Genomic DNA, 11,561 nt, shown 5'->3' with positions numbered 1-11,561 from the left:
AGCAGGGAAGGTGATCTATCTTCAGGTCTTTACTCTTTTTTGTAGATGAGAAGCTCATGATGTTACAACCTCTCATTTCTTCCTTAAAAGAGGAAATACTAACTTTGCTTGCTTTTGTGCAGGACAGGTAAGACACTTGTTAGTCTTCTTCCTTGTAGACGAGGGGCTTGTAATGTCACAACCCCTTACTTCTCCCTTGAGAGAGACTCTAGCTTTGCTGGTTTTTGAACAGGAGAGGTGGTGTTTCCCCTGTCGTTGCAGACGGGGGGCTAGCGTGTTACAGCCCCGCATTTCTCTTTTAAGATAGGATGGCATTCGCATGCTGCATATTGGTGACATTATCAGCACTGCTAGATTTTTTTATAGTCACTTTGCATGGGTTTTTGTTTTTACAATATCTGGAAATAGCCTAGGAGAAGAAATTAAGTAAAATATGGGTTTGTCAAAAATTTTAAAAATAATAATAATTACAGCCTTAAAAAAGAAAACATCACTGATAAGCCACACATTCCCATCCTTTTTTTTTTTTTTAATCCTCACCTGGAGACCTTTTTTCATTGCTTTGAGAGAAAAAAGGGAGGGAAGAAGCAGGGAGGGAGTGGGAAGGGGAGAGATAGAAACATCAATGTGAGAGGGAAACACTGATTGGCCCACAAGCTGGATATATGCCCTGACCAGGAATTGAACCCATGACCCTTCAGTCTACAGAACGATGCTCCAACCAACTGAGATACATGGGCCTGGACCCCACTTCTTTATATAGATTTAGTAACTGACTCTTAGGATGGCTATGATCTACACCGATAGGTCCTTGGGATTCTACTTTATGCTAATTCTCTAAGTGAATTTTTAGGGGCTATGATTAAATGGCTAGAGCACAAAGGACCTTAGGACTCTGAAAAGTTTGGGTATTCTCAACACTATCAAAGGCAGGACAGGCTCCTAACAACAACATCATCTGTTGCCTGTACACTTGGTTCCTTAAACATAATGAACATACACTTGGGCAAAATCAGTGTTTATTCAGCTACTTAAATTCTACCCAATCTTTGTTAGTTATTATGTAATAGTTATATTTCAATAACGTACAAGCATTTGCTGTTCTTCCTTAAAAAAGTACGTACCATATGATTGAAGCACCATAAGGTCCTATTTCACTCGCACATTAATCAATGTAGAAAATGTCTTATTCCAAAGTACCACCAAAGGATTTGTGAATAATTTTGCTATACTCACCAAAAGTCATAAGCCATAGATATTACTTTGCTCCAGGAATTTTCCAATTTCCATGAAAAACTCATGTACTTTTTTCACCCAGTATTTGCAACACGTATTATACAATCTAAGTACAGGTTTCTCTGGTTAGCTTTGTCTAATAAACTCATGGGACTTAACTGTGACATAGATACATCGAATGAATTTACAAACTGAGTTAAGAGTAGTCATTAAATTATGTTTGTAGATATGATTAGTGATACACTTGAAAAAATTATTCATATATAGGTTAGAATAGGACAGTTTCAAATAAACTATTAACAGATTAAGTTTGATTTAAAATATTCAGACTCATGGTCACAGAATAGATCTATAATTTTTAAAACATATTTTCTTTATTTTTAGATAGGGGAAGGGAGGGAAAAAGAGAGGGAGAGAAACATCAATGGGTTGAGCACACTGCCCCCCCCCCCCCCTTACTGGGGACCAGGCCTGCCAACAGGCACGTGCTCTGACTGGAAATCAAACCGGTGATGCTTTGGTTCACAGGACGGCACTCAATGCACTGAGCCACACCAGCCAGGGCTATAATTTTCTTATAATGTGGGATTCTTATATAAACCATAGAAGACACTAGAAATACAATATGAAAGGGAATAAGTCTTCTTCAGTGTATTAATCTAAAAAGCCTTTCATTTTTTTAAGCATTTTTTAATATGATTTATCCACAGATGTTGTCTTTGGTGTCTGACAGAAAACTCTACTCAGTGATTCCACAGCCTTACCTCTAGGTTCTGTGCTCTTTCTTTCTGAAGAGGAGCAAACACAATGGGCAGTCCGTGGTCCCTTGCTAAGGACCGAAGGTCAAAATAGTATTTGGCATAGACACTGGCAGAAATATTAAGACGAAACTCTAGTAGATCTAAGAAATGCCTTTCCATTTCATTCCTGGGGAAGAAAAAAGGAGAAAACCAACACAGAACAATTTTAGTCAACTTGGCTATTTTCATATGCGATCAGGCACATTCAGGGTATATGGCCATAGACAACTTGGCTATTTTCAAAATTATCATTTGAAGCTACCAGGATGGCTCTGAATTTTGTTTTGAAACATATAAGGCATACACAACTGTCCTAATTCACTAATGTTCAAACAAGCAAATAAGGTACAGCTATTTGTGGTCCTTTCTGCATCCCAGCCTATTGAGTTTGGGACAAGAGGAGGTGGTGTCTCTCTTGTGCCCTTGGGGCTCACTCTTCAGAGTCCCATTAGTACAGCTGTATGGTTCATGCTGCTCATTCACTTGCAAGGCCTTCCCGTACTGATCAGATGAAAGGAATGATGTGTGCTGTTTCTTAGCTCTGAAGAACTTGCAGACATTTTTACTAGGCTGGTAACAGGAAGGGGCTTACTGAAGTAGGGAATGTGCCAACAAAAGGAGTCTGCACATCACCATGGCAACAAATGAAAGCCCCCACTATTATCTCTGAGGGAGAAAACTTTTGAGGCAACAAGAATTCATCTCTAATAAATAAAGAAATAAATATGCCATTTTCAATAGAAAAGGAAACCCTCCCCTGCCCCACTGCGTGGGGCTAATGTCAAAGGGCATAATGCAAGTTTCTGTTCACCTTAATCTTACTGGGGCAAGAAACTGTCACTATGACAGAATTGAATGCACTTAAAAAACTTGGAAGGCAGAAAGATTAAAGATAGATATCTCAGCTGGACTAAACCTGCTTTACAATATGACTTTTGATAGAGCACTGGACTCAACAATGCTTCTCCCATGTTGGGAACGCAGTCCTGAGAAGCCCAGCACCCCCGCCCTTTGCCAGTGTGGGAGGGGAACATTCCTTCATGGGGTGAGTCCAGCAAAGTGGGAAAGGAAACTTCGGAGCAGTCCTTCGCTACGTGACCATACTGCCGTCCCTGGCCAAATGGTTAAATAAATTAAAATCAGAGTAAATTGTACTACTTCCACAGTCATCCCATTCATAGAGTTAATAAAACAATAAATACCTTGAGCAAACATGAGAGAGGCTTACTTTCTAACATATTTGGTCTGTAAGTTTTAAAGTTTTAATAATTTATCCATTGGATGGGCCAACAGAGGCTTGACCTCCTGTATGGGGGACAGCCAGAATCAGAGCAGAGACAGGGCGTTCCCATTTGCTGAACTTTAAACCTAACTGAACCTCCTTCCAAATTTAATTTCCTGTTCATAGGGCCATAAGTCTATAGAGATGTAAATCATGGTGTTTTGATAATCAACTAATCAGGACTTAATATACTACGGAAATGCATTATTATCCCTTTATATTGTCTTTACTAACACTTGGTAATTGTGAAGAAATGTGGCACCTTTATAGGATTACCATGTCTATCAATAGAGGCTAACCATGGAAGAAAAGCATTATGCCTACAGATTATGCAACATCTGCTTTTGTTGTTTTTTCTAAGGCTACATGGTTGACTAGCATACCATTTACAGGTGCAGCAAATTTTATGAATAGCAGCTGCTCAGTTTAACTTATTCTTTTGAAGGGAAATAGTATTCTAAAAATATGCATAGATGGTGGAAAGTCTGAAGAAAAAGCTGATAGATATCAATTTTTCCATTTAGACTCAAAATGAGAACATTAAAAATGGCAGGGGAATGATACCAATGTACTCTAAACACATTGGAATTCACACTGGAAGGAAAATGCCTTCCAATTTCCAAAGATCATAAACAAAAGCAGCCCATTATAGGCAGAGCTCCTGGTGTCTTTCTGTTCGTACATAAAACACATTCTTTACAACTAGTCTTCCTGAAGGTGGACACAGCCACCATTGCCCCTGGAGCTCACACCTGTGAAAACCCACACATTTCAGAGCCCCAGCCAGCTCAGGAGCCGGTTTTGAGAAAATGTCAGCTGCAATCCTAGCTGGGCTGGTGTCTGTGAGTACAAATTATCCTTCCTCCAGGGGACCAGTTTGAAGACTGATGACAATGGTGTCAAAGTCACTTTACCTTCTGCAACTTCCAAAAGTACTTCCGTTGGTTTTAAATTTGTAATTTGCTGTCACTCTACTTGCTAAGATGGCTACCAGGAATATCACCATGACGACTCAGTTTACACTATTATCAAAGTGGGCAATTTTACCAAAAGCCACTTTGACAGCTACTGATAACCCCTTGTCCCTTCTCTTAGCCACAAGCATCCCATCCTCACTTTAGTTGTAAATGTGCATTTTGGTTATTTTGCATGAGTCTTATCTGAATGAGCAGAGATAATAGAAACAAACTTTTGCCATCACCTGCTGTAATCTCAATTTTCCTGCGCTGTTCAATCTAATCAAGAGGTGTGTGGTCCTATGATACAGCATCTGTGTACTGCATTGAGTGTACACCACCCGAAGTCATATCTTTGTTCATTATCACATATTTGACCCCCTTTACACAAAGATATTTTCACTGTCAAGCAGGCACTTTGAGAGTCTGTGGAAAATATGTTTTTGGCTCATCCTGACCACCATTCTTAGAGCCCTTCACAGCGGTTAATGTAGCCACATCTACAGCCTTCGTTAAGTGTGGTGTTTCACTCCCAAGTTCATGTGCCAGCTCTGAGGAACACCCTCGTGGTTAACCTACAGCCTCCCACAAAGCACTGCTGTGGTTGCTGAGTGTCTCTAAAAATTCTCGAATGGGATGGGCACTGGGAGATGCCCAGGGATGCTTCTCTGACTGCCTGAGAGGCAGGAACTTCCTAAATCATGAGACCTACTTTTAAACATGTGCAATGCTCTTTAAAAGGCAAGAAAGAGCACAGATATCTTAAACCTTTATATGTGGCTGATTTTCTATCATGGTTTCTTTAACGACAGAACTTCAGATAACAAGGAGGAAAAGATCAGTAAAAACAAACAAACAATGTGTGACTCAAGTTTAAGCTAATAACCCCCTCAATAGTCATGAGGCCTTAAGACTATAACAGTGGCCAAAAATTTCACAGGCCAGATGTATGCTCCTTAAAAATGGACTGGAGACAACAGAAAAATGTTGGATGGGATCCTAAATCATGGCAGAGTAGGCAAAAGTTATAGTCACTTCTTCCCACTACCAAACTGGAACAAAATATAGAAAACTCAATCTGAATAACCAATTGAATTGTGGCTGAACAGAAGTCTTATCACCAAGGATTTACAAAGAAGCCACATTGAGATCGGTAGGAAGGGTGGAGATCCCGAAAGGGCTGGCCCTCCTCCCACATGCTGTGCTGAGAATCCAGAGGGATAGCTCTGTTGAAAAGGTCCCCTCTTAAAAGAAAGGAATCTCAGTTCCATACCAGGCTTTGCAGCCCAGAGCACCAGGCTGTTTCTATTACAGTGGCCTTCTAGCATAGTTTGAATATCAGGTATTGTGATACCTCCAAATTTACTCTTATTTCTCAAGATTGTTCAAGAAATTCAGGGTCTATTTTTGGTTTCATATAAATTTTTGAAATATTTGTTCTAGATGTGTGAAATATGCCATTGGTATTTTAATAGGAATTGTGTTGAATCTATAGATTGCTTTGTGTATTATGGCATTTTAATGATATTAACTCTTCCATCCATGAACATGGTATATGCTTCCACTTATGCATCTTCCTTTACATCTTTCTTCAGTATGCTATACTTTTCCGAGAACAGGTCTTTTACTTCCTTCATTAAATTGATTGCTAGGTATCTAATTTTTTTGTTGCAGTAGTAAGTAGAATAGTTTTTTAGTTTCTGTTTCTGAGAGTTCATTATTGGTGTATAAAAATACCATTCTCATCTGAGTATTGATTTTGTATCCTGCTACATTACCAGATTCATTTATTAGGTCTAGTAGTTTTTTGGTGGGGCCTATAGAATTTTCTATGTGCAATATAATGTCATCTGTGAATAAGGACAGTTTTATTTCCTCCTATCCAATCTGGATGCCTTTCATTTCTTCTCTTGTCTGATCACTGTGGCTAGGACTTAGTGTTGAGTAAGAGTGGCAAAAGTGACACCCTTGTCTTGTTCCTGATCTTTAGAAAAATGATTTTAGATTTTGCCCATTGAGTATGATGTTGGCTATAGGTTTTTTATATATGGCCTTTATTATGTTGAGGAATGCTCCCTCTATTCCCACTTTGCTGAGAGTTTTTATCATAAATGGCTGCTGGATTTTACTGAATGCTTTTTCTCCATCTATTGATGTATCATGTGATATTTATCTTTTATTTTGTTTATGTGATGTATCACATTTATTGATCTGCTAGTATAGTAACAACCTTACATCCCCAGGATAAATCCCCGTTGATCCTTCTTTATGATCTTTTTAATGCATTGCTGGATCAGGTTTGCTAATATTTTGGTGAGGATTTTAGCATCTATATTAATCAGGAATATTGGCCTATAGCTTTCTTTCTTTGTTGTATCTTTACCTGGCTTTGGAGTTAGGATAATACTGGCCTCATAAAAAGAGCTGGAAAGTTTTCCCTCTTCTCGAATATTTGGAATAGTTTGAGAAGGATAGGTATTAGTTCCTTGAATATTTGGAAAATTTCCCTGTGCGGCCATCTGGCCCAGGGCTTTTGTTTGCTGAGAGATTTTTGATTACTGCTTCATTTTCATTAGTTGTTATCAGTCTTTTCAGGTTTTCTGCTTCTTTCTGATTCAGTTTTGGATGACTGCATTTCTCGAATTTATTCATTTTGCCCAGGTTGTCCAAGTTTTGGCATATAGTTAGTTGTCCATAGTATTTTCATACAACCCTCTATATTTTTGTGGTATCAGTTTTTACTTCTCCCCTTTCATTCTGATTTTTTAAAATTTGGCTTCTCTTTCTTTTTTCTTGATGATTCTGGTTAAAAGTTTGTCAATTTTGTTTTTTGTATTTTGTTTTTTTTCACAGAACCAGCTCCTGGATTCATTGACTTTCTGTACTGTTTTTTTAGTCTCTGTGTCATATATTTCCACTCTGACCTTGACTATTTCCTTTTTTCTACTCACCTTGGGCTTTGTTTGTTGTTTTTCTAGTTCTTCTAGGTGTGGGTTTAGATTGTTAGTTGATATTTTTCTGTCTTCCTGAGGTAGCCCTGTAATGCTCTGAACTTCCCTCTCAGGACTGCTTTCACTGTACCCTATAGGTTTGGGGCTGCTGTGTGTTCATTTTTATTTGTTCCAGGTCCTTGATCTCATTGGTGACCCATTAATTACTTAATGACATGCTATTAGCCTCCATATATTTGAATATTTTTGAGTTTTTTTAATTGAGGTTGATTTCTAGTTTCACACCATTGTGATCCAAGGAAGTGCTTAATATTATTTCCATTTTCTTTAAATTGTTAATACGCATTTTGTCTGACCATGTGGTCAATCATCAAGAACGATCCAAGTGCACTTGAGAAGAATGTGTATCCTGCAGCTTTGGGATGAGATGCTTTGTAAATATCACTAAAATCTGTTTGCTCCAGTGTGTCATTTAAGGTCACTGTTTCCTTGTTGATTTTTTTTTTGGTCTGGAAGATCTATCCATTGGTAACATTGGAGTGTTAAAATCCTCAACAATGAATCTATTGCTGTTGATGTCTTGCTTAAAGTCCACCAAGATTTTCATGATGTATTAGGTGCTCATATATTGTGTGCATATATGTCTCTAAGGGTTATATAACCTCTTGTTGGTTTTATCCCTTTAGTACTTATTTTTGTCTCTTGTTACAGCCTTTGTTTTAAAGTCTATTTTGTCAGATATATGTATTGTCACCCAAGCTTTTTTTTTTTGTCTACATTTGCATGGAATATTTTTTTTCCATCACTTCATTTTCAGCCTGTGTAAATCATTTTTCTGAGGTGGGTCTCTTGTTGAAAGTTTATATGTGGGTCATGTTTTCTCATCCATTCAACTTCTCTCTGTTTTTTGATTGGAGCATTTTATCCATTTACATTTAAAGTTACTATTGAAAGGTGCTTATTCATTGCCATTTAATCATTTATACCTATGTTTCTCTATTTCTTCTTAAAGCAATGCCTTCAATGTCTCAATTCTGGTTTGATGTTAATGAACTCCTCTAGCCTTTGTGTGTGTCTGTGGGGGGGCAGTTCTTTATTTTGCCTTCAATTTTAAATGATGGCCTTGCTGTATACAGTAGTCTTGGATGTAGATACTTGCTTTTCATTATGTTGAATACTTCATGCAAACAAGGCCCTTCAGCCCAGTGTTTCTGTTATGAAATCAGCAGACAAGACTTACTGGACCTTCCTTGTAGGTAACTGTTTCTCTCTTGCTACCTTTAGGATTCTCTTTGTTTTTGAACTTTGTCATTTTAATTGTGATGTGTCTTGGTGTGGGTCGCTTTGAATTCATCTTGATTCAGGCTCTCTGGGTTTCCTGAACTTGTGTGACTTTTTCTTCACCAGGTTAGGGAAGTTTTCTGTCATAATTTTCAAACATGTTTTCTAGCCCTTGCTCACTTTCTTCTCTTTATAACATCCCTATGATGCTGATAGTGTTATGTTTCATGTTGTCCCAAAGTTCCCTTAAGCCATCTTCATTCTTCTTGTTTTTCTCTTTGTTGCTCCAATTGGGCGTTTTTTTCTAGCTTGTCTTCCAAATCACTGATTTGATCCTTTGCTTCATCTAGATTGCTCTTAATTTTTTCTAGTGTGTTCTTCATTTCAGATATTGCATTCTTCATTCCCAACTGGTTCTTATTCATAGTTTCTATGTCCTTATTCACAGTGATATAGTTCCCACTAAGTTCCTTGTAGTTCTCATGAAGTTCCTTGAGCTTCCTTATAACTATTACTTTGAACTCTATAATAGAGCCTGATAATTTCCTTGCCTCAATTTCATTTAATTCTTTTTCTCTGAGGATTCCTCCTCTTCTTTCATTTGGGGTTGTTTCTTTCTCTCCTCAGTTTAGCTGACTCTTTTTGTTTGTTCTTATGTATTAGATAGATCTGTTCTGATGCCCTGTCTTCATCAGGTGGTCTTATATAGTAAGAGTGTTGTGGGACTCAGTGGTGCAGTCTCCTCAATATCCTAAGCTGGATGCCTGAGGAATGTCTCTGTGTGGGTTATGTGTGCTCTCCAGTTGTATTTGAAATGATTGCTGTTGGCCTGTCCATTGGTAGGATATTCCTTCCAGCTGGCTGACTGTGAGGCTCAACTCCCACCACATTTTGCATACTGTTGTACCAGTGCTGACAGAACAAAACAAAACAAAACAACACACAAAAAAAGAACCAAAACAAGCAAAAAAAGATCCTCAACAGCAACAGCAGAATCAATGACAAAAGAGCAAGGAATAACAAAAGTACAAAGAGAAATGGAAGAGTAAATAAAATATAAGAATATGAAAAGCCAAGAAAAAAGAAAAGAAAAATTATTGTGAGAGGAGGGGAGGAAGAGAAACAATAAGAGAAGGAATAGAAACAGGAAATCATCATCATCATCAAAAAAAGGAAAGGTAAAGAATAAAAACAATAAGAAGGGAAAATGGAGCAAGAAAAGGGAAAAGTAAAATAAGGGATATAACAGAAAAAAATAGAGGGAAAAAAGGAGAAAATATTTGAAGAAAAGAAAAAAATTATAAAAATGCTATCCAAAAGAAAAAATAACAAAAACTTAAAAAAGAACAAAGTGGAATTCATCTCAGCAGAGTTTAGTGCTTGCCTGCTGGGTTCTCCCTTTGGATATGGCTTTGATTTGTCTGAATCTGGTGCAAGCTAATGGCAGATGCTGTCCATGTCTAGCCCTTGGCAGCCTACTCAAAGGTACAAATGATCCACAGTTTGAGGCTATCTCCTTCAGGCTTGGCTGCACGTAGAATGGGCCTTGCTGCACTGCAAGGCTGGCTTTTATTAACGCAGGGCCCCGGAGTGGGTCAGCAAATGACTGAAGGCCCAGAGAAGTCTGCCTCCACCAGCCTCTGTCTGCTAATTTGCTGTCAGTCTTAGTCTAGTTTTAGTATTAGCTGCTGGCTCAACTGGTTCTGAAAGGGCTTCAGGTGGAATCTAAGAGATGGGACTCCTAGAGCTGCTGTGGGAGATAACATTCAGACTTCGGGGAAGATGGTGGGTATGTCCCCCCACCCCTGCACCACACGCTGCGTCTGTGCAGATTGTTTTCTGAACCTTGGTGGGGTGAAGCTCCTAGTAGGAAAGTGGGTGGGGCATCCAGAGACCAGAGTTTGGGCCGGTCAAAAACCAGGAGGGTGTTTCTATGCCATTAAGAAATCTACGGTAAATTTGTTCTTAGAAGTGGGCCTGTAAAATGTTTTCCAAAAATCACCAGAGAAATGCATTTTAAATTATCATGTAGATTATTACAATAAACACATCAAGACCTACTAATTAATGGTGAGGAATATGAATCATTATACCAAATGTGGATAAAAAAATATATGTAATTTTATGCCTATTGCAGTCCTCTGCACAATGTAACCTTTAAAATATTTGTTAATTGTGCATTTTAAAGGGGAAAATAAGATAATGGAAACATGGTAAGAAAGTTCACCAAAACTGTGAAAACTCACATGTCCTCAACTGTGATGCTCTTGAGGATATTGCAGAAGTCTGCATTCCATATAGCCAGATCGTGCAAATACTTAGAAGCAAGAATAATGGCTCCCAAAACAATTCTTTTCCAGTTGGTGGGACAAATGTCAATCTCGGCATAAATTAAGAGTCTTTCTAAGTACACCTGCAAAAGTAGAACACTGGTTTTTTATTCGGTTCAGTTTGCTATAATTAGAACTGTTAGGATGATAGGTTTCATTTGTGTTTGATGTGTCTTTTACTCTTAGGTTCTACAGAGACTGCTTGGCCAGCCAAAGTCAGAAGCCCTGTCGCAGTTGCAAATCAGATACTTCTACTGCCTATATTGACCATGTGAATTTCCAGCCCAAGTTTTGGTCACAGGAATCAATGGACATATTAGCAAAGGACTTCCTGAAGAAATGCTATTACCCTGACACTTGTAAAGGGCAGTGTAAACAGGCCCAGGGTAGATTCACATTGTTCAGTAAATACCTGAGTACCTACCACATGCAGTATTTCACACCTGGCTGGTAGTTTTGTGGTGATTTTACATAATACTTGAATATGTAATCCCTGGTAATACTGAGCATATTTATATCATCTTTTTACAGTAACTAGTCCTTTGTGGCACAGGCTGAAGATAAAACCTGGTCATCAGGAGAGCCTCCCACTGGCTGCTGCGTGGTGCAGCAGGACACACAGTGCACACAGGTGGGCCTGGGGCAGGTCTGCACGACTGTCAGTGTTCCTGTACTTAGTGCCTTTGTGCAGGACACACGCGCATGCAGAGGATGGTCCTTTGCAT

The 11,561-nt window shown here is 38.6% G+C and overlaps 1 protein-coding gene across 1 annotated transcript in view; it reads right to left on the bottom strand.

Annotated features, from left to right (window-relative positions):
* Positions 1–298: 298 nt before the first annotated feature.
* The window catches only part of LOC119046316 (cyclin-Y-like protein 1), a 43,684-nt gene continuing 32,421 nt past the window's right edge, over positions 299–11,561 (bottom strand). Inside the window, exons 8-10 of the mRNA XM_037141296.2 lie at positions 10,753–10,919; positions 2,001–2,163; positions 299–409 (exon numbers count right to left, since the gene is read on the bottom strand). Coding sequence (XP_036997191.2) covers positions 299–409; positions 2,001–2,163; positions 10,753–10,919 — 441 coding nt within the window. The remainder of the gene's footprint in view (positions 410–2,000; positions 2,164–10,752; positions 10,920–11,561) is intronic.

Source organism: Artibeus jamaicensis, unplaced genomic scaffold (genome assembly GCF_021234435.1).
Source record: "Artibeus jamaicensis isolate MK-2021 breed Jamaican fruit bat unplaced genomic scaffold, CSHL_Jam_final contig_426, whole genome shotgun sequence".
Lineage (NCBI taxonomy): Eukaryota > Metazoa > Chordata > Mammalia > Chiroptera > Phyllostomidae > Artibeus > Artibeus jamaicensis.
The sequence above is the reverse complement of the archived record's forward strand: the minus strand, read 5'-3'. Positions and strand labels throughout refer to the sequence as shown.